The sequence below is a fragment of the Perca flavescens genome, chromosome 2 (assembly GCF_004354835.1).
Source record: "Perca flavescens isolate YP-PL-M2 chromosome 2, PFLA_1.0, whole genome shotgun sequence".
Lineage (NCBI taxonomy): Eukaryota > Metazoa > Chordata > Actinopteri > Perciformes > Percidae > Perca > Perca flavescens.
Window position 1 is genome coordinate 10,753,708 of NC_041332.1, and position 24,290 is coordinate 10,777,997.

Consider the following 24,290-nt stretch of genomic DNA (forward strand, 5'->3'; position numbering starts at 1 on the left):
AACCTGGTCTTCTCTGAAAGGCTACTCTGGAGTTTACGTCTAAGAAACTTCAGAATGTCAGAATTAAAGTGATGGTGAACCAAATTTATATAATAGTATATGATTAAAAAACGATATGAGAAGTTAACAATTCCATTGTTTTGTATGTGAAATAGCAATCCTAAAATTATTCACACAGATGGAATATAAGGCCTTGTGCTTTCAAATTATGCGTAGTTTGACAGGGTTGAGTGAAGGTTCAGAATCAGAAACTGCTTATTGCCAAGTATATTTTCACATACAAGGAATTTGACTTACTGATGATTTGGTGTATACAAATAAACTCAACATTAACCAACCACATGCCATCCAAATTAGGTAACAAAAACCTGCCCTCCATGCACATATTTATGCCGCTGCTTGGTAAAGCAAGGCTATGTCTCTTTTGAAAGACGAAATAACACATTCTTTCTCCCGTACAAATTAAAAGTTGAATTTGCATACACAAAGAAAACACATCTTTGCTCAATGTAATTCAAAAAGTTTTTTTTTAGGGGTCCAAGAAGCGCAGCTCGCTGCTGGAGACACATTTTTTTTCTTTCTTCAATTTATTCTTCTTCTTGAACAGAAGTCACCAAAATTAGCAGGTGGGAGGCAAATTCCACACACTACTCATGCACATAAAACGTCACTCATTGACCTAAAGATGGCGCTGTACCAATCAGGTTTATGTTTTCGCAATTATTGTAATTATTCTATTATAATAAATAGATAGATAGAATAGCTGTTAAACATTACTGAGTGAGTTTGCTGACTTTATGATTATTATATACAGTACTGTGTGGTACTGGTACACTATGTTTTGACATTAATCCTTAGCCAGTAACTTGCACTTGTGGCCACAGTTGCTGTTATTCAGATACACACTTTCACTAAAAGTAAATATATCAACTTTGGGCGCCCGGACAGCTCAGTTGGTAGAGCAGGCGCCCGTATATAGAGGTTTACTCCTCAACACAGCGGGCCAGGGTTTGGACTCTGACCTTTGCTGCATGTCATTCCCCCTCTCTCTCCCCTTTAATTTCTTCAGCTGTCCTGTCAATAAAGGCCTAAAAATGCCCAACATAGAATCTTAAAAAAAAAAAAATGTATCAACTTTCTAACCCAAGCCTAATATCTAATCTATTATCTAATATCAGTGTGGCACACTCAGAGTGAAAAGAAGTTAGTGTGGATGATCGATTGATACCGATGTGTTTACTTCATGGTCACTGGCTCGTATTTTTTCCAATCCATCCTCTGCCGAGCCTCCAAGGCCCTTCAAAGCTTCACTGTAGCTTTCATTTCAGGGGAACTTCAAAGTGAATCTACCTTTCAAAGTCTAACCCTAAACCTCAGGTGTCACACAATCACAACAACCCTCCTTTTTATTTTCCCCTCTCCTTTCCTGAAGCCCACCCACCTTCACCTCGGCAGGTTTCGGGTAGAATTAGTTTAGGTAATAATGATAGATCTGCTCCGCAGATAGATCTACTTTTTAAGATAGCATGTTGTTCTTGTGCCGGCTGCAGTCCTACAAAAGTCGTTTACACAATGATCGATTAAAGATAATTGAGTGACCTTCTTAACTGCCTCAGATCCTTCTCTCCTCCACACGAAAAACAATACGCTTTTTCACGTGTGACACTTACTCTGTCATACATGATTATCTGTATTTCTTATTATCTGTATTTATATTTTTCCATCTGTATTTATATCTTTTCCATTCCAAGTACTTACTTTTTCAATATTATTTATATTATGGTCACACTTAAATATAATTTATATTATGGTTAATTACTTTCACTGTTATGTAATTACATATTTTTCAATCTAATTTCACGTCAATTACTTACTTACATTACAGTATTTTTTTTTTTTGCACTATGGCCACCTCACTTTACTTAAATACTTTTTATATAATGCCACTTTACATTCATTCCATGTTTCTTTTTTGTTTTTTTTGCACATAGTTGTTTGCCTGTTGTTTCTTTGCTTTGTTGTTTGTTGGTTTGTTTTTATTGTGGAAAAACTGCTGCTGTAATAAGTGAATTTCCCCATTGTGGGATAAATAAAGTATTACTTAATCTCATCTAATCTAATGATCAATGTGTTGTTGGTGTCAGGATCTGTGCTGACACAAACAACACACTGATCACTAAAACTTTTGAACGAATACAAAAAAAGAAATATCACTAAACTGAAAACACAGCTCAGACGTTTTGTGTCACACCTGCGCTGACAACGCGGTGCGTGGCGAGCTGCTGGGTCAGCGGCTCCATGTTGGGGTCACGATGGGGGTACAGCTGCCAGCGGGAGATGCCCAGGTGGAAACGCAGCCAAGGAGGGTGGCTTTTACTGCTGCTGTTCCACTGGCCGTCCACGTAGTCTGCCTGGCTCGCACTCACCCTGGAAAGAGAAGGAGGGAAGGGAGAGTGATGGGGTGGGAGGTCGAGGAGGAAAACGGGATGAAGGAGAGTGTGTCAGCTTGATGCTATCCTCTCAGAGACTGGCACCTGAAATGGATTGGCTAGACAAAGAACTGATGATTTGTCCAGCAGCATTACTAAGGAAAAAAAAAAAAAAGCACTTAGTTAAAGTGCTCATATTATGCTTTTTGGCTTTTTCCCTTTCAAAGGGGTTTACAAAGTGAAAAAGCCCAAAGTCCACCCCAAAGGGACTTACCATCTCCAACAGAAAACACTGTTCACCAACTGCTCCAAACAGCTCTACTGTAGTCCAGCCTTTACTTCAGAGACAAACGTGGTCACTTTGTAACACACGTTATAATGCTCGCCTAGCTGCTAGCGTGGCACACCCTCATACTCTGTTTCTGACTGGCTAGTAGTCCTTACCTAGCTACTGCGCATGTGCGACTCCCAACAAAGATGGTACAGAAGTGAGATGTCTCACTCTGTAGCTAAAACAGAGAGCTCAACACACAGGGTGAAAAGAGGAGCTGCAGCAATGTGCAGTACAACAAAAATATGGTGTTTTTTGATAATTAAACCATGTAAACCTATTCTGATATAACCTCTAAATACAATTATGAACCTGAAAATGAGCATAATATGAGCACTTTAATGATTAAGTCATGTATCAAGGGAAATCGCCTTCTGAAGCTTCTAAATGTGAAGCTTTTTTATGTCATTTAAAATCGAATCTCTTTAGGTTTTGGACTGTTGCCATTAAGATTCTTCCCTATTGTGATTGGAATTATCTTACTATTTATACTATTTTTTACCCTTACTGATGGGAAATATAATTAATGAATGGAAACAATAACTGACACTAAAAATCACAACAAAAAAAAACAATTGTTAGTTGCAGATATAAAAGAAACCGAAAATGGCTGTAAAGACTACAGTATGGATTCTGTTGAGGAGGAGAATGCCACAGGAAAGATGCCACAAAAACTATTTTGAAGACATTAACCGACAATATACAGTAGCTCTGTACGTATATCTGCAGAGACACCACAGAAACCTATAGCAGTAGTATTGTAAAAAAAAAAAAATCTGCCTTGACAAGAGGAGATCATGTCTGCTCCCTGCAGTCAGACCCATCTGGTAAAAACCTTGCATGTAACATACATGCTTTTGTATTTCAGAGGAATATGCAACAAATCCAAGTGTAATGTTACCAGATATTATCACATGGGATACATACATTTAGGTTATAGATTTAACTTGCTTTGGATTTGTGTTCTTTTTCCACCTAATATATTGGGTGTCAAAATAAGTGTGTGTGTGTGTGTGTGTGTGTGTGTGTGTGTGTGTGTGTGTGTGTGTGTGTGTGTGTGTGTGTGTGTGTGTGTGTGTGTGTGTGTGTGTGTGTGTGTGTGTGTGTGTGTGATGTGAAGAGATGATGTCACGTAAAATCACTGACCACATCTGGGAGCTCTTCTCACTGGCCTTGGCCTTTGGTTGCACTTTCAACAGCCAGTCCTCATCAGGGATAGGAGGGGGGGGCATATTGTAAAGAGGATGGTCAAACAGCGCCTCCAGCTTTGTCAGCCCCGACTCCACAGATTCAGCTCGGTTGGTGCCATAGCGACCCACATTGAATGGCATGTCCACTACGGCATATTTACCTTCTTTCATTGATAAGCCCACGCCAGAAAGTGTTTGCACGTGACCTTTAGCATCCTTATTGGCATCTTTCTTGGAAGAATCTCTATGTGAGGTATCGGTTGGTGGCTCAGATAAACCCCTGAGCCCCACAGAGGTGTAGTTGGTGTGTGCCAGGTCTCTCAGGATGTGTGTCCTGGGTGGCAGTGGGGGGTCACAGGACTGGTGGTGAATGGGAAGAGAGACAAGCACCAGGAGGAGGTGGAGGGAAATGGTGATGAAGGCCAAGGACAGACAGATTGTCCTGGAGCGACAGCGCATACGCAACATCATCCTCCTGAGAGCAGAGTGAACACTGAAGGGAAGGAGAGCCTAAGGAAAAGATTTATAAAAACGTGTTACATGAGAAAAGCCACATGGTGTCTACACCATACGGCTTTTCTCATATATATTCATATATACTCATATACAGTATACTTTCTCATATACTCATACATACTCATATACAGAATACTTTCTCATATACTCATATATACTCATGTACTCATATATACTTTCTCATATACTCATATACTCATGTTCTCATATATACTTTCTCATATACTCACATATACTCATATACTCATGTACTCATATACTGTATACTTTCGCATATATTCATATATATTCAATTCAATTCAATTCAATTTTATTTATAGTATCAAATCATAACAAAAGTTATCTCGAGACACTTTACAGATAGAGTAGGTCTAGACCACACTCTATAAATTCCAAAACCCCAACAATTACAGTAATTCCCTCAAGAGCAAGCATTAGCACTGGCTATTGCGACAGTGGCAAGAAAAAACTCCCTTTTAGGAAGAAACCTCGGCAGACCCAGACTCTTGGTAGGCGGTGTCTGACGGGCCGGTTGGGGGCGTGATATATATACTCATATATATTCATATACAGTATACTTTCTCATATTCTCATACTTATCTACAGAATACTTACTCATATATACTCATGTACTCATATATACTTTCTCATATACTCATATATATAATCATATATACTTTCTCATACACTCATATATACTTTCTCATATACTCATATACTGATAAATACTTTCTAATATACTCATATATTCTCATATACTGATATATACTTTTTCATATACTCATATATACTTTCTCATCTACACTGTAGAGCATTAAAAGCGAATTAAAGTAACAGCATCAACAAAGCTGTAGCCGACATAATGAAGAACATGGCCTTGATAAAGGCATCAAGTAAGCTTTCAACACTGTAATTAAAACAGTAAAAGTCGGTCTGCTCCTACTTGTTCCCATTCTCAAATGACCTCACTGAAGTCACTGCACAAATCCTCTTACATATGAAGAGAGGCAAAAGGCAACTTACTTACAGCTTATTTTCTTTTAAGATGCTTTCTGTCACCCCGTTGCTGCTGCTGCTGCTGCTGTTGTTTCCCAGTGGAAGAAGACAGGACTCTATCCAGTATCCAGCCAGCCTGTACCCAGTTGTTTGTATCTGTATCTGTATGGTCTGCTACCGGGCTCAGACAGGAAGGGAGGGATGTCAGGTTAAAGTGATCTGGACACGGATCAATGTGTTTACTCTCCATGTGAATGTTTTTTTCTGCCAGTGTATTTGTCTTGTGTGTCCTTTTTGTCAGTGCATTAGATCTTTTAACCCTCGTATTATGTTATGTTGAAAAAAAATTACATTGATGATGTTATGGGTCAAAATGACCTGTACAGTGTAAATACACTCAAAAACAATTTTTACCAATTATTTAGTGAAAATATTTCCGGTATAAACTTGCATATTCCATGCATAGCTAGATTTGGCATCATAGGATGCCCATATTTTGATGCCATACTTGGCAGACTTGTTGGGCATGTACTGTCAGACTGGACAGCGCCCCCTGAATGGAACAAGGCGTTCGTTCGTACAGTGACATGGGGACCAGGATTGTACAAGAAAGGTAAAATTTCGACCCATTTATCCCATACATCTCTGATTGCAGCTAGTTTGTCTCTTTCACGTCGACCAGCTCTGGGGTTGCAGAACACCCGAGCTATCATGAATTGACTCCAAAGACATTGTTGCTCGAAAGATTGGCCTTCCACTCTCTTCTTCTCACACACACACACACACACACGGTTCTAAATGAGTGTTGAAAGTCTCTGGGTCAAAATGACCCACAACATTTTGTATACAAACTCTGAACAGACATTCCCCTACACATCAGTGTGTCCAGATTTAATGAACAAGTCCATGACCCTAAATGAGGAAATGTCATACAATTTAATGGAGAAAAAGATAGGTTAACCAGTATTTTGGTCAACACAAAAACGCAAATGGGTCAAATTGACCCTTAACATAATACGAGAGTTAAAATGCTACTCACCTTCACAACTTAATTTGTACAAATGTCATTTGAGAAAACTTAGAAACTTAGAAAACACTATCTTAGAAAAAAAATACTACTGTGCATCTTACATGTAAATGTGTATTTGATGCTAAATAGGTGTGATTGGCACGGCAATTTGCCTGATTTAAAATGACAGCCAGAACTGTGTTAAACCATTCAGATCAGGAGCTACTTTATCCACAAACTTAAACGTGCAATGGATACAGATAGCAAAATGATCTGTACATTGCATTGCTGCAGATGGTTTGACAAAATTATGTTTATTTCACATGGAAACTTGGCTACTATATGAGTACAAGTTTAATAAGTCCTGCTTCTGCCTCTATGGGCAGATAATCACACTGGAGCTGAAATCTTCACTTTCTGTTGCACTTCCTCAGACAGGTTAATTCTAAGTTTTGGTTTGGTCTGGTGAATGTTGTACCACATTTTGGCTTCGACACAAGAGTTTCCTGTGAGCAACCACAAATGCAAGACAAATAAAGACAAACAGAGAGGCAGAGAGGGAACATTAAATCAGTGTGTTATTGGGGAAATAAGTCTGTGAGAGTGACTTCATAACCAGGCAGTGGGTGAGACTGATGTTTCATATGCTGCGTGTGTGCGGTGTTTGACTTTGATTCAGGCACCTCAGACCTCATGGAGAGCCCCGCGGGATACACAGTTTCTGTGAAGTATTGCTCTTTAAAGTCGGCGTGTGTGTGTATCAACAGTACATGTTCTAGGCTTTATTAGTGTGTATGTTCACGCAGGGCCATTCACGTGAAAGATCTGAGGAGAGTGCAATCAAAATGCATGTGTCGTAAGCAAAGAAAAGGACCACCTTCCTTAAAAATGATAGTCTGACTCATCGATATCAGCTTAACAGAGTGTATTGAACAGATTTAGTGCAAGCTGTATTCCTGTATTCATGCAAGTGGTCATATTTTGTTTTATTATTATTCATCAGCACTCATTAAACATGGATGCTTGGGACTACAACATGAGCCACGTGCAAACGAAGCTAATGAAAAGAACATCATGAAAACAACAGTGGCCTTGAAAGCCATTGGAGACTTAAGGAAGATGATATTTCTGTATGCGTTCTGTGTTTATTATCAATAAGTTATGACGAGTGACTGTCAATCTACAAAATTCTTTGACTGGAGAGAGCACACACAAAGATATACGGTCTGTGGTTTATTTTAGCCGCCAGAATGTCTCAGTAGGACACATTTTTTAATGGATGTCAGTCAATGAGAAAATACTTAACTTTTGCTATGTTTGCATTATAAGGTTGTCAGCACCATTTAGAATTAAAGAGCACATATTCTGTGACCCTCTGAGCCATTACTTAGGTGTAATTAGTATTTCTTTCTCATTTCTCACTTTAGTAAGAAAATTCTAGGGGTGAAGAAAAATCTTCTCAAGGATGTCTTCAGCCTTTGGCGACGTGATGAGAGAAATCAAACAGCATCACCACTGACATCTCTCTACCGTCTTTCCCTCCAATGTTTTGATGTGTTTTTCTTCAGCTACCAGCCCTCTGGGCCTTTTGTTTTTGCTAAGCGTCTTACTTTTTGTCTAATGCACTCTCTCTCTGTCTGTGTCCCTCACTGATTTATTATAAACAATCCATTTTAAGCTTGACTCACACATCACACAATACTCATCTTTCATCTCCTCCTGCCTCTTTATTCTCACTTCATTTCACCACCCTCCTCCATTTTCTCAGAACTTATGCCCCCCCTTTTGATCTCAGTCTGGAAGTGAGCTAATGAAACACAGCTACGGATGGTGGAAAAGGAGAGTTGCCTCACGCACGCACTTGCAGAAAGACACAAACAGATTCATATTAATATTGGATTGTTTCTCATGTCTCAATAAAAAAAAAAAAAAAAAAAAAAAAAAAAAAAAAAAAAAGCCCACGAGCGATGGTCAGATGAAAAATTAATCCTGCTCTCTTTTGCTGTCCTCTGTCGCCCTGCGTCTCTAGCTGCCCGACTCTCTCTTCTCTTTCTCTACTCCTCTCTAACTCTCTGTATTCTTGGGTGACTGTTCTGTGAAATTTCCATCTCTAAACTCCCAAAAAACACTTTCTCTCTATCACTAAGTCTCGTTTTTAAGAACCAGCTATTGAATTCTGTTAGTTGTCAGTCAATACATTTTCAACCCCAGATGCTTTCTCTCTTTTACCTCCTGTGATTCACACACACACACACACACACACACACACACACACACACACAGCGTTTCATTATCTTTGTGGGGACCTGCCATTGACATAATGCATTCCCTAGCCCCTTACCTTAACCTTAACCATCCCAACTAAATGCCTACACACACACACACACACACACGAGGAGGCTCCAACCTTCCACCCATCATTGCAGGAGGGTAAGGAGGTTGCTAAGATACAGCACTGAGCGTTTCCAACACAGAGATGCTTTGATTGAGAACACAGTGTGACGGCCGAAAACTGTTTGAAGTTCAACATCAACAGTTAAAGCTCTAATTGATTAGTATTTCCACATTAATAAAATACACTTTTCTACTACCTGTTGTTGCTGTCCTAGCAGCCACCACTGGTTCATTTTTGGACCTAAAAAGTTTATATATTTTTTTTACAAAGTAATAATTACCCTGTTCTTTTATACATTGTTTTGTATTTTCGCTGCAAGACCAAAACAACAACCAAAAAAACAGTAAGATGCTGGTCGCCCATGTGGGATTTGTTGTTGGGATTTTGGGGAAAGGTACGCATTACATTTAAAGTGCTCATATTATGCTTTTGGGCTTTTTCTCTTTCCTTTATTGTGTTATATATCTTTTTTTGTGCATGTTATAGGTTTACAAAGTGAAAAAGCCCAAAGTCCACCTCAAAGGGACTTACCATCTCCAACAGAAAACATTGTTCACCAACTGCTCAAAACAGCTCTATTGTAGTCCAGCCTTTACTTCAGAGACAAACGTGGCACTCCCTCATACTCTACTTCTGACTGGCTAGTAGTCCTTATCTAGCTACTGCCCATGTGCGACTCCCAACAAAGATGGAACAGAAGTGTGATGACTCACTCTGAAGCTAAAACAGAGAGCTCAACACACAGGGTGAAAAGCGGAGCTGCAGCAATGTGCAGTACAACAAAAACATGGTGTTTTTTTTAAACCACGTAAACCTATTCTGATATAACCTCTAAATACAATTATGAACCTGAAAATGAGCATATTATGAGCACTTTAATATTTTTCTCTTGTGGTAATGTGTCCCTGACGTCACTGAAAGTTTGTGCGAGCCTAATGCAGGACAGTGTGCCTTGCTTTGTGACCTGGGGCAAAGCATTTCAGTGTTTAGACAGAGCGAACCAGCAGAGCCTTTCATGTGGCTCTTTGTATTAATATTTAACAACGTGGAGGAGACACAGGGAGAGGGAGGAGATATATAAAGAGCGTCTGAGATGAATAATGAATGAGATGCATCACAGGGTGGAGCCATGTTTACTGACACAAGACCCACCCACCGTATTAATTACTGCGGGGTGGTTAGAATAACTGCAAAAGGTGCTGGCTCCTCCACATTAAGTAAGCCAACCAGCTGAATCTGGCTGAAAGTTATCAGTGTATTATATTGGAAGAAATCCACAAAAATCCAGATGTATCTCGGTCAAATCAATTTCAGTCACTAAGGGTAGATGTTTATTGCATGGAGAAATGCCAAAGACTTGTAAGCCAATTGTTCTCAAACCTGGACTGTTTCTCAATAGCAAAAAATACCATTAATGGATTTTTTGTTGTTCTCCTTTTAAGAACTCTCTGGCAACATCACAAGGACAGAGAGAGCACCAGTCAGTGTTTACAGAAATCTTTCAAATGAATCATTACTTACCTTTAGTAAAAAACGTTGAGTAACTACTCTGGCACATTCTTTAAATGTTTTTTTTCAAACAAAGACCACTGAGACAGGATGTACTAAAATAAAGATACTAAAAGCTAAAAAAAATAAATAGCTTGTCGTGCAGAACAGACAAGAACAACTCATGAACAGCTCGGGTCCTTTGGGCTCAGTAGGTAGTTTACTGCGTTCATGCAGTGTCCCCGATTGAAGACCATAAGCAGAGGATTATGATTCATTCTTTAAAAATATGGAGCTTGGGCTCCCGTATAGCTCAGTTGGTAGAGCAGGCGCCCCCGGGGTTCGACTCCGACCTGCGCCCCTTTGATGCATGTCATTCCCCCCTCTTTCTCTCTCCCCTTTCATGTCTTCAGCTGTCCTGTAAAAATAAAGTCCAAAAATGCCCCCAAAAAATAATCTTTAAAGGGGTGATAGAATGATTGTAAAGGGTATTTCACACTGTTCCTTATGGTCTCCTAATGGGGTATGTAACATTGGTTGGGCTGAAAATGGCCTGGTTGATATTTTATTGGCCCTTATGCATCCCTTTTCTTCCAAATATGGTATGCTCATGAATATTTAGATGAGTTGCGCACTGATTGTTTGAGCAAATTGCCATACGCACACATTAGAGACACACGCTGATTGGTTGAGCGAATCCCCCATACACACACATTAGAGACGCAACAGAAACTCATATTCCAAACACTGCAATGTTTCATCATCAAATTCAGTTCTGAGACTTTTTTATGCAACTATATAAAGCTCAAATATGGGCCGTTTTACGAAAATTGATGGCTAGCTAATTTGGTAAGACGTGTAAGACTTTAGGAGCTCCACACAGTCTGACGAGAAAGCGGCAGCCTGCTGGGCTCCATACCCAGCGCAAAGTCACCCTTTGTGGATTAGTGCACTACCGGGGCTCCGCGGCCGGCTGCCGTTTTCAGAGGCAGTTTCAAATAGTGAGATTTGCAGAGGAAAGAGATGTCAATGGGATTTAGAGGTTCTATGTATGTCCTAGTTACCCACTAAACTGTCAATCAACTATGACAAGGTAAAATCGGTTTTGCATTCTATCACCCCTTTAAAAAAAATATGGAGTTCAAAAACACATCTCCACGAAAAATAAAATCGGCATCTTCAACTCAAATGTCGAATCAGTTTTATTTTACGGGGCAGACACACGGAGAAGCACCGAAGCAGCAAGAAATAAACTTCAAATCTTCAAGCAGATGCTTCCAAAACATCCTGGGAATCTACTGGCCAAACGCAAGAACTCAAGAAGAGCTCTGGCAAATCAATAAACAAGAACCAATTCAAGCACAAATCAAACGCAGGAAATAGGGCTGGATTGGGCACACCGGGAGGAAACCACCCTCCAGCACAACCAGATGGACCTTAACCTTAAGTCTAAATTAAATAGTTATTGTTCTTTTACTGGTCAGAAGGATGGGCTTATTGATAACCAGATACGTGCACATTTGTTGCTGACTGCCGGTTGACTTTTGCTGCCTGCCTGCAGGTTTGCTTTGCCATGTTGCTTGTTGTATGATGATGTGTTGTGTTTGTTACTTGTTGATGTGCATTGTCTGTTTTTTACTTTTAATGTTGGTCTGTGTATGTTGCTTTTATATGTTGACTGTATAGTCATTTTATTGTATTCAAATTTTATTTAAGGTTGCCCTTTTCAAACTGGCCAGGGACAACAGATAAAAATTTGCCTGCTGAGCTAAATCTGGTTCATTTACAGTTGCTTCCCGGTGTATTAATGAGCATTGCCCCTGTTAAATAAATGAATAAATAAATGAAAAAAATAAATTAAATGAATGTGGAACCCACAGGGGAAAAGAAAACCAGGAAGACCCAGGAACAGCTAGAGAAGGTCATCCTGGAAGGAAGCAGAGAAGACAACGCCCAACACCAAACCAGCTGGAGACGGTTCATGAATGTCCTATGCTAAGAGCAAAATAGGTTAAATGATCAAATGTTTAAGGTGCTCATATTAGGCTTTTTGGCTTTTCCCCTTTCCTTTATTGTGTTATATATCTTTTTTATGCATGTTATATGTTTACAAAGTGAAAAAGCCAGCCTTTACTTCAGAGACAAACGTGCGTCACTTTGTAACACACGTTATAATGCTCACCTAGCTGCTAGCATATGGCACGCCCTCATACTCTTTTTCGGACTGGCTAGTAGTCCTTATAGCTACTGCGCATGTGCGACTCCCAACAAAGATGGAACAGAAGTGAGATGCCTCACTCTGTAGTTAAAACAGAGAGCTCAACACACAGGGTGAAAAGAGGAGCCGCAGCAATGTGCAGTACAACAAAAATATGGTGTTTGTTGAAAATTAAACCATGTAAAACCTTTGAACCTGAAAATTAGCATAATATGAGCACTTTAGGATGATGTGGCTTAACCCTCAGGTGACACAGCTAATTCTTACTATTTCTGCACAGGAAGAGGTGTTGGAGACAGGAGTGTGAACAGAAGGGACATGGTGAGAAAGCAAGTTGACAAGAGGTGTCTTATTATTTGTGAGGCCAGAGGGCAGTGTGACCTGATCCAGGGTCATGGTGTTTTGGGTACACAAATGCTGAGATGGAAGTTGCCAGATTCTGCAACTCTGTCAATAATGACGGCCTCCCCCCCTCCACTACTGGGACAAAATGCCCTCTGCGCTGCGATGGTGCAACAGGAGCAGCTTATTACATCACGTAATCGCTCGCTTAGGCAGAGCAAGTGTCACATAATCTTTTCACGGCCTAAAATCTGCATTACCAATATTAAGAGCTGTGCATTATTCCATGAAGAATAAACTCTTAATGTACCGTTTCTGCACATGTGCTCGAAAAGTAAGTGTACATGTTTTATTGATCTGTTGCATATCAGCTGTTTTTACCAGTTCATGTGTATCAGTGCACATGACTCATAGGAAAGCACACATTGCAGTCCCTCCAGAAAAACGCGATTAGGCGATCGCATAATTCAATGCATAATCAGCCAAAGTCCGCATATTTATGCGGGGGGGCGTATTTTTTACAATATGCCGCACTTTCGCCGCATAAATTGTCGATTTCCGCGCAAAATATGCCGGGCTTGCATGATTTCATAATCCCCGCATTTTCGTTGCAAAAAAGTTGCATATATCTTAGCATAAAGTTGAAAAATGTTGCGTTTACTTCACACAAGAGCAGCCATTTTCCCGTTGCCATTGGAAGGTTACGAAGTGACGTAATTACGCAACGTGAACATCATCGAAAAGCAGGGTGTTGGGGGAATCACTTTTTTTTCTCTATTTCATCAAACTGCAGTTTTTGCAAGTTCCCGCAATTTCATCGCATAAAATTGCATAAATATCCCGCATATTCCATCGCATTTTTTAAGAAAACGTGCCGCATAATCAAGGATTTTTTCCCGCAACAATCACAAAAAAACTCATTTTGACATTGATATTCTAAACATTAGTCACACACTTAGTCTACTGCTGAGACTTACAGTGCTCATATTATGCTTTTCCCCTTTACTTTATTGTGTTATATATTTTTTTGTGTGCATGTTATAGGTTTACAAAGTGAAAAAGCCCAAAGTCCCCCCCAAAGGGACTTACCATCTCCAACAGAAAACACTGTTCACAAACTGCTCCAAACAGCTCTACTGTAGTCCAGCCTTTACTTCAGAGACAAACGTGGTCACTTTGTAACACGTGTTATAATGCTCGCCTAGCTGCTAGCGTGGCACTCCCTCATACTCTGTTTCTGACTGGCTAGTAGTCCTTACCTAGCTACTGTGCATGTGCGACTCCCAACAAAGATGGAACAGAAGTGAGAGGCCTCACTCTGTAGCTAAAACAGAGAGCTCAACACACAGGGTGAAAAGAGGAGCTGCAGCAATGTGCAGTACAACAAATATATGATGTGTTTTGAAAATTAAACCATGTAAAACCTATTCTGATATAACCTCTAAATACAATTATGAACCTGAAAATAAGCATAATATGAGAACTTTAACAATAGTGTTGCAATGAGTAAATAAAGTACATATAAGTTTACATATGTATAGATGCAGCAAATAAAGGTCATTTCACATGGTCAAGTTTTGTCTGTTATGTCTATCTGCTAATAATTTATATTCCCTTGAAATATTCTATCGAAAACATCCTTTGGCAGCTAACTTATGAGTCACTTCTTTACTGTATATTTATTATTGCAATATCTCTACATCATCCTAATCTTTGATTTGCTAATTTTAACTATCATGTAATGCCTGAAATAAAGTTTAATTCAAACATAAACAGTGTGCCAGAGGATATCTTTGATATTTTGCAGCTCTGTAGAAAAATGTGCCAAGATCTTGTTTCACTAACACTGATTTCAACTGCTGTATTGATGCATTTAAAACGGATTACGAGAATTGAATAAAAAACATTGTTTATATATGTGCCACGCCACCTCATCGTGTTTATTTATCTTGATTGTTATATTTTACTATTTCAATTTTATATTTTACTATTTAAATGTTATTTTCTGTTTGTCTGTCATATTGACAGCTGCTAAACTGCGTTTCATTGTTGAAAACAATGACAACCAAAATCTATTCTATCCTAGAGAGCATCCCTCCCTAAAAACCACACAGCAGAACTAGCCGAGTGAAATTGAGATCTGTTGGTTTTATTAAGGAACTCTACAAAGACGGGACTGGGAGTTGGGAAACTTTTTTCCAGAAATATGTCAAAAAGGACACACAACTTACTCCAGTTTCTCAGGGAAACCCAACATCCAGTCTTCATCATCCCCTCTGACAAAACCCTGACATTCCATTATTTAGCTTTTCTCTTTTTCCTTAATACTAATAAAGAATAAACCCTATTTTTTGGAAACATCTTTGTCTCCTCGTGTTTAATTTATTATATATATATATATATATATATATATATATATATATATATATTTTGTATTTCTTTATGTGACTGTCTCTTTATGTCTTGTATAACTTATGGTTTCTTGTATTGTCTCACGTTAAAATAAAATATAAACAAAAAAAAAATAAAAAGCCAGAAAACAGCTGCAGGCATGTTCTTCCTGCATATACTTTTACTCTTTTCTTACAATTTAAAACCAAGCATTCAAATTCAATATCTATTGATGTGTGAGACAACTGTGTCATTTGACTCTTAGAAATGCTGGTGTAGTCACTAATGTCTGTATGACTGCATAACAAATCATACCCCTTCTACCCATTTCAATTTGCTCCCCCTTGGTTTAGTAGCCATTATATTTTCCCCGCTGTGGTCATACAAATTGCATTTGCTTATGATAAAATTAACTTAAAATGCTTTGCCTGAAATGTGACGAATGTAACTTTAAGCCTTAAGCCACTGAGCAATGTCGTGAAGAACAAAGGCAACGGTTTCTATTTCACCACATTTCAGAGTTTATTGTACAATCAAGTCAATTCACACAAAATGGTCCATTGCACTGGATCATTAAAATTGGCATCAACATGAAACCAATCACATTGTAAATATCACCCAGCGCGGTGATATCATTAGGGATTATTACAAACACCTTTACAGGGAGAAAAGGTGGATCGGGTTTAGTGTTGTTTGGCTCAGAAGACTCGGAGCCTTTAGTTGTAAGAAGATGACACTGGTCTTTAAAAAGAAGTTCTTCAAGTCGCCTCAAAATATGTACACATAAAAAATATTACATTCAATAAAAAAATTGTATTGAAAGATTAGTGCGGTTGGAGAGAAAGACAGGTGTGAGAAGTGACGGATGGTGTGGTCAGTTCACTGTTTTACAAACTGCTGAGGAAGGTGATGGTGAAATGCTATTTCAAAAAACAGTGCGTGTCCAGCACACACAAAACGTATAAACTCACACACACACACACGTGCTCCCTGAAGAGGAATGAGGATAAAAGGACTTTGGAGACCCTGATTGGCTGTATTGTTTTGTAAAAGTTAAACTTACTTGCACATGCACGCTCACAAAAGGTTTAGAACCATGGATACAGCTTCAGAGACGGACGGAGGGTTGAAAAACAAAAGAGAAAAAGGCAAGTGACAGACGAGGCAGAAAGCTATTTTTGTATGCCTTCCAGCCAAAGTGACTGCCGCACTTTAAAATTCCCTTTCAACTATTTTTCCCTGCCAACTACACTTTTTAAACTGGACAAGAGCTCCAAATAATTTTTTATTATGTGCCACAGTGGCTGGTTGTGTGGACAAACTGACCTGTCGCAACACAAATGTTCATTCCCAGCCCCGTGACCACGTTACAGGGGAGGAGAGACAGCGAGGAGGAGGAGGGACCGCGAGGAGATGCTACGAGCACTTCCACACACACACGGCCAGACTCCCTCCAAAGAACATGTAGAGCAGGTTCTTCACCTCGTGCGTGACCTCAAAGCCGAAACCTTCGCCGATCACCACGTGCCACGAGCTGCCGAATTTCTTGTCCATGGACTCTTTGATCATCTTCGCTGCACTCTGGGGGAAAACAGCGAGAGAAAAAAAAAAAATTAGGTAGACAAATAAACATCAACCAATGAAGAATATTATCTTACATCTTACATTTTTAACAAACCAAATACTGAGACAATACATCTAGGGCTGCGGAGGAGGGTCTGGCTAGTCCACACAGTATTTTGGAATGGGAGTAAAAACGTGCTCTGGTTTATTGGTATGTCTTTAAACCAATCACAATTGTCATAGGCGGCGCTAAGCGCCTGACAGAGCCCCGGTGCCGCTGGGAAATAGCCTCGGGAAGAACTTGTTTTGGTGGAACGTGTGTACGTTCAAAAGTTGTTTTAGTCATGCAAAAGAAAACTCAGATTGGACAGAGTCTACCCTGCAAAGATCTGAGAAGCAGGTAACCATAGTCCTCATAAATCCACAGAAGTTTAAAATTCCAAAACAAAGAAAGTGGAAGGTAACAAACATCCGGCTGAAAAGAAGGACATTGTGCAGAATTTCCCGGCAGAACTGGAACAATCCCGGAAGTGGAACGCCACAGATATAGACTTTTTTTAACTATAGACACAGCATGGCAAATATCAATTTCTGACGGAGCTACCACAAAGAAGAAAAAGACGGAAAGTAGGGCTGGGCGATATATCGATATAAAAAATATATTGATATATTTTTAAATGAGATATGGAATTAGACCATATCGCATATATCGATATAGTTCAAATGTGATCCTTGCTCCCATAGATACACAGATGTCGCCTTGAGGTTGTAAACATACGTCAAAACCGCCGCCATCTTGGAACAGGGGTCCAAAGCATTCAGATCAACGCTAAAGATGCCGGACTTTTGTACTGCTTAATTATGTTCGATAGAGGAAATGAAAAGAACAAACAGCAATGAATAACATTTAACAGGTGACAATGTGTTTTATGATTATGTATGCCGCCTTTGACCAGCAACCTGAGCTCCGGCGGCAGCGGGAGGCGGAGAGCTCCGTGGCCGGCCGCAGCGTCTCTTCCCCCGGGAAAAACACAGCTTTGCCTCGCTGCTGCGCCGGTCCCCGCTGATCCAAATCGGACCAGCCAAAGACAGAGTGGTGATCGGTAGGATCTTACACGTAGTCCAGGACGACCTGTATGTCGATATCGGCGGAAAGTTCCACTAAGTTTGCCGGCGGCAGGCGGACGGAGAGAAGCTACAGCGGGGCAGCAGAGACCGTCTGCGGCTGCAGGATCTGGAGCTCAGTGCCCGTTAAAATGACACGTAACGCATAAATACATACAGAAATAGATAGTGGAGGAATGAGCCTGGACATTTCAGTCTGTTTTAAACTTCACCTTGAAGCAGAAACTCTTAGTTCAGAAGGGTGAAGTTTCCGTTTGGACTCAGATCTGTGAACCGATCATAATAAATATTCTTTGTATTAACACATTAATTAGTTTCTTTGTTTTGTAGTCGATAGTTCATCTTTTAGTTTACTTAAGTGGAAGCAGTATCAAGTGGAAGAATGGGACTATAAACCTAGGCTTACAGGCATGAGGCATTACATTTTGAACAAAGTAGATTATATTAATATCAAAAGCTTAATTGACCTTTGGAACGAATCACAAATATGGAGCTTTGATTTCAAAAAAGGTACTCCTGTTATACAGTATTTAGGTTTACATTTTATTATTTGAACAGCTGAGCATTTAATCATGAACCAGGTGAAGAAACCGGTTTATTATTTATTTGATTTTGCATGTTTCTATTAAACTACTTGTGACATGTCATATTTGATTTTGGCTTTGACTGAACATTTGCTCTCACTTTGCGGAAAAAAATATCGGGATATATATCGTATATCGATATTCAGCCAAAATATATCGGGATATGACTTTTGGTCCATATCGCCCAGCCCTAACGGAAAGCACAAATTAATAATACATTTACCTCATTGTTGGTGGCAAACTTTTCACAGGCTGTAACACAAAGCTCCATGGTCTCAACCCTCATTTCCTCTGGCATGTCCGTATGCTGAAGACAAACACAAATGATAAGGGTCCACATTCCCCTGCCTGACTCTGTCTTTTTTTATTTTTATGCCTGTGAACTTGCATATGTTTTGGTGACTGAGTCACACAACGTTGCACTTTGTCTCACTGGGAAGCTTTCTTACATCTCCAGAATAAAAAAAAAAAAGAAAAAGCCAGGTACAGTTACGTAAAGCTGACACCGATACTTAGCTAATGACACTTGCCCAAACACAACGCACATACAGTTAATTTACAGCCTACTAATACACCACACCACAACTACCCAAAACCCAGCCTAAATAGCAAAGGTATACAATCAAAATGTAATGTTCATGTTGTCATTGCAGAATGGACTGCTCCCAACCGCAGTTAGGATGTTCTTGTCCTGTACCCAGAGGCACTGTCCCGCTTCTCTCCTACCCTGATGAGAGGGAAGCTGTGCAGTCTCTTGTAGTCGGCCTCCTCTTTCTTTCCCTCACCAGTCCCAGCCATTCCGACTCCTGCAAAAAAAGACATTTTTAACATGTTAAAAAAAACTAGCTAACCCCCTAGTTAACGTTACTCAATGCGTGATAGTGAAGCATAGACACGGACAGACCAGTAGTAAAGAGCAAGCTCACATCTGTGGAACTTAACGCTAGCTAACGTTAATAACACTCTGTAACATGAGTCTGGGGAAGAGGTTAAATTGCTAGCTAGCTACAACAAGTACGTCGTCGTAGTTTAGCTACACCAGAAATGGCTATTCCTCCTTCAGACGATATCGGTTTGTTTGTAAACGCGACCAGGCTTGATCAGCTTAGTAACGGTAACTAGCGAACCAGGTTTTACTAGCTAGCTTAGCTTAGCTTATTTGATAGCAAACAGCTGATGCTACCGGTTCAAAAGCCCCAAAAGTCCGCTCTTTTTAAATCCACCGTCGTAATATTACGAGTTGCAATGTGTTGTCGAGAACAAATAAGTGACACAGAGGTGAATACATAACTACTTACGAGGGGTTTCTCCACCGAAAACTTCTGCTGCCCGACACCCAGTTCGGTTGTTAAGGAGACATTTTAACAACGGATGTCCGTACAAGGGAAACCCCGCCCACTACAGCCAGGCTTCGTTCCTATTGGTTTAGAGTCTGTCAATCGACTGAAAGACTAATAGTCTATCTATCTATCTATCTATCTCTCTGTCTGTCTATCTATCTATCTATCTATCTATCTATCTATCTATCTATCTATCTATCTATATATCTTCACATTAACAGTTTGATTTGTATATAGACATGTGTTATATGGCTAGTTACAGTAGCCTATATGTTACTGTAACTGTGTTCTCCTTGCTTTTAGCTGTATGTCTATTCCTATCTTTCCTGGAAACTGTTCTTGAGCAAGTGTGCAAGTAGGCCTAGATTGAGAGCAACTTAAACCCAAAGTCAAAATAATTGATGATTCTGATTCGGAACAAATAATGTTCTCAGAAATGTAGTTAAATAGAAGTAAAAAGTACAATCAAATTGAAGTCAAGGGAAGGTAAAATACCTCATTTAGTTACTGTGCACGACTGCCTATCTGTCTGCTATGAAATGACACCACTGTCTTTCAAGCTGTGTGCAAATAAAACCTTTTTTATCCTTTCGTAATCAGCCCTCTCATTGAATCTGACCCGCATTCAGCTGGAAACATCTGGGTGGAATCCCCAGATGGAGAGTTTTGACCCAGAATTGTGCTCTACACACACACACACACACACACACACACACACACACACACACACACACACACACACACACACACACACACACACACACACACACACACACACACACACACACACACACACACACACACAGACACACACTCACAGACAAAGAACACACATCCGAAATCACACACTCACAGTAATAGATAGATATGTGATTCTCTATGCAGTCGTGTCTGTTAACCTGGGTTGTGCATTAAGCCTCATAATCCCACTGAAACAGACTAACCCCGTCTGAAATACCACCACGAGCATCTGGATGCATTTGGTTTCTGAAACAATGACTACCGTATAGATTAGAGTGGATTGTGAATCCTTGGAAAGGCAGACAAAAACACATGATCATCTTTCTCTCCTTCTTCTCTCCCTCTCTTCTGCAACCAGAAGAATGATGCAACTTGTTGACCATAAAGTGAAACCCCTCACCTCACCTCTAGAGTCTGTCAACTGAGAGAAACAGTGAGCCATTACACTGCAGATTACGCTGTGACATATTTTGGCAGGGTCTTTGTTCAGCCCAATTGATCCAGTTTAGATGCAAGGATTCAAGAGCTGAAGGAAAGAAAAGACTTATTGAAACAGGTAGCCTATATAAAAAAAAGGACCAAGGTGAAACAGAAATGATTACCTCATCAACATTTCTTCACATCTTGCACAAAACTGTGAGGCCTTCTTTTCTTATTATAATACAGTTATATTGTAAATATTCGTTAATTTATAGTGTCTTTTACATATTTTTATTGTAATATTCATATTCAGTACTCTGCTTTATTCATATTTCACCAAGGCAAATTCCTTGTAAGTGAAAAAGTACTTGGCAATAAATTGTATTCTGATTTTGATTACAGTAATTACTTTAAAGAAAAAACGAGATTTGTATGTTTCATTGGAATGGAACACATTTCTACATAAAAACTTTTATTAGCCTAGGCAAGGGATGTTTTTTCAAGCACAAATTGTGACGAGAGTGAGTGAAAAAGTGAACAGGCCAGGCGGGCAGGCTAAAGTGAAATAGGTTCACTACATATGCACTGTATAGTTTAAATGATGTATTTCTGAGAAAGGATATTAAAATGAGTCCTCTACTTTCAATGTTATCTGTTTGATTTTTATATATCAGCGTCTTAACCTATTTGAATTTATGTTTTATAGATTAGAACAAGAGAAATGACAGTGATTCTAACAACGTGTGTAATGTGGATGTGTGCCCTTATCTCAGATCAAGTGTGAAGCATCTTATAATACACTGAGAGAGAGTGAGAGCGGGAGCAATAAATACCCAGGTGAGCACTCACTCTGAAATAAGAATGTCAAATCAAAGCAGCAGAAGGATGGAGAGAAGGAGATGGAGGGGTTTTTTGACAGAAGGCGCAGTGAAAAGATGCCAACTGGTGACAAGAGGTGGATAAAAGAGCGGAGTAGGAGGTGGTGGTGTAAGGACCTTGAGGAAAATATTCATCATGAGGGGAAAACATTCTCTAGTTAGTATGAGATAAGGCACGGGCAGAGTCAAAAACAGAAAACGCTGCTGCACATTGATGAAGAAAATCAAGGTTTGGATAATAGACGACAGCAGTGCGAGGTAAGGTGAAGAACTGATCAACAGTAAAATCACAGAACGTAGATATGGATGATGTGTAAGAATGTCATGACTGGAGAGCTTGCAACAATTAGGCAATGCATTGCAGTGAAAATACAACTTGTTAATCTGTTTCTCTAGTTGACACGCTGCAAGCGTTTGCGCAGCATCAATCAGGGGATGAGTAAACGTTGAGATGGATCAGATGGTGTAGTCTACGGGATATGCAGTTTTACGCAGTATACCCACTAAGAAAGCTCCAGGATTTCCATATACCGACTTAAAAATGCCCATTGACACGCCACAACATACTTTCCATTACATTTTTTCTTCTTTACATTGGCTGAATAAAGTTATTTCCACTGTAAATTGGTGCATAAAAGTGTATCCGAATACAGGAAATGAAGTCGTTGATGCTCAGAACTTCCCTCAGAGGACACTCAGATCCCCCACTATGATATGCTCCCCCCACACCCCCCAAAGGCAGATTCTGGCTCATATATATGTATACAGTACAGTATACCCACTACAATACAGTAGACTAAACCACTGAGATAGATTATTAAAGGGTTGAATGGTATGGAGGTTTTCTGTGAAAATGAATATTTGAGTTGGTGTGTTTGTGTCTGAGAGTGTGGTGGTGGGTCATATCAGGATTTCCATAATATCTGCCGGCATCAAACAGAGGTAATTAAGGGGCATCTATAATTCAACAGCAGAGGGAGACCCCACGTGACTCTGCTAACAAGCCGTGATGGAGAGATTTGAAAATATTCACCAACTGTATGACTGCAAGACTCATGGATTGACTGGAAGGCTGACTGACTGATTATTCAGATGACTGAGTGGTTGATGACTCCTTGACTGACTCACCAACTCATTCACCGCACTGATTGATCCTGTTATTGATCAATGGCTGCAGGCAGCCAAATCAGGTTAGAATTGTGCAGTGCAGGGTACATTATGCATCTTCAGGGCATTTGTTTATGCATTTGCCAATTTTGTTGCATCACAACTTATTCGAAGTCAAAGCAAACTTTTATTCTTGCTAGCCTTTAATGACTCCTTGGAAAAAAATGGATGCATTACGTACACAAACACACACACACACACACAGCTGGGATAAAATGTGAGTCTACAGCCATGTTAATGGCTTGGTAAGCACAACTGCACTGATACTAAATGCATGCAAACATGCTCACAATGACAATTATAACATGGTGATGCTAAGAAGTTATGTTTACCACATTCTCCATCCTAGCTGAGCATGTTAACATGCTGATATTTGCTAATGGCAAATGGCACTGTAAACACAAAGCACAGCTAGATCAAAGTAATGGACAAATTAAATCATGATTTGATGATGGTACTAAAGCTATAAGGGATCAACAAAGGTATTACAATTCATCCTAGAGGGGGGGGCATGGATGTCTGCACCACATTTCATGGCAATCTATTCAATAGTTGTTGAGATGTCGTCATGGTGAAACAGTCAAACCTGACCAGGACTGTGTGGGGGTGGTTTGCTCATATTTGATTGGCAGTAACCAGAAACCCACAAACTGTCATCAGACAGACTGAAAGACCATTACTGAAGCGAGTGACACAATGAGCAAGAGAAAGAGGCTTTTTATGAATTTATAAAACCTATAAATTAAAAAAATCAAATAGCAGTTTTACAAGAGTGACACACCTAATAATGGAGTTACTCACATTGTTGTGTGTCAACTGTGTGTCATTAGCAACAACATTAGTAATAGTGGTGGGATTTTTAGGAAGAGCTGTAGGGATTAAAATACCACAACTTTAATCACTTATTTTCTTTAGTCATAAAACAGAGGGGAAAAAACAGGAAATCAAGCACAAGTGAGACACATAATATCGTGAAATGTTGGCAGTCTGAAGATACACATGACATCACAGTTCAGCTGAGCCGAAAGCCAAAAACGTGTGTGTATTTTTGGGGGGGTGGGTGGACAGATCAGCTGTCACGACCGACTCTGAGTAATCTATTATGTCTACATCAAGGAGCAGACTCCGTGAACCATCACCTTATCGTGGTGGAGAGGTTTGTGTGTC

General features: G+C 39.7%; 1 protein-coding gene across 1 annotated transcript; it reads right to left on the reverse strand.

The window, feature by feature from the left end:
• Positions 1-15,802: 15,802 nt before the first annotated feature.
• On the reverse strand, positions 15,803-19,962 carry LOC114571383 (dynein light chain 4, axonemal). The gene is made up of 4 exons (XM_028602298.1): positions 19,876-19,962; positions 19,304-19,383; positions 18,801-18,884; positions 15,803-16,886 (listed from the first exon to the last, which is right to left on the reverse strand). Exons 2-4 carry the CDS (start codon positions 19,373-19,375, stop codon positions 16,722-16,724), a joined length of 321 nt encoding a protein of 106 aa, XP_028458099.1. The 5' UTR covers positions 19,376-19,383; positions 19,876-19,962; the 3' UTR covers positions 15,803-16,721.
• Positions 19,963-24,290: the final 4,328 nt, after the last annotated feature.

Excerpts from the sequence above, each read along its gene's own strand:
- LOC114571383 (XM_028602298.1), bottom strand. The coding sequence starts at position 19,375 with ATGGCTGGGACTGGTGAGGGAAAGAAAGAGGAGGCCGACTACAAGAGA. Across the intron at positions 18,885-19,303 it reads ACAGCTTCCCTCTCATCAGG|CATACGGACATGCCAGAGGA; the intron begins GTAGGAGAGAAG and ends GTTTGTCTTCAG. Across the intron at positions 16,887-18,800 it reads AGTTTGCCACCAACAATGAG|AGTGCAGCGAAGATGATCAA; the intron begins GTAAATGTATTA and ends GTTTTCCCCCAG.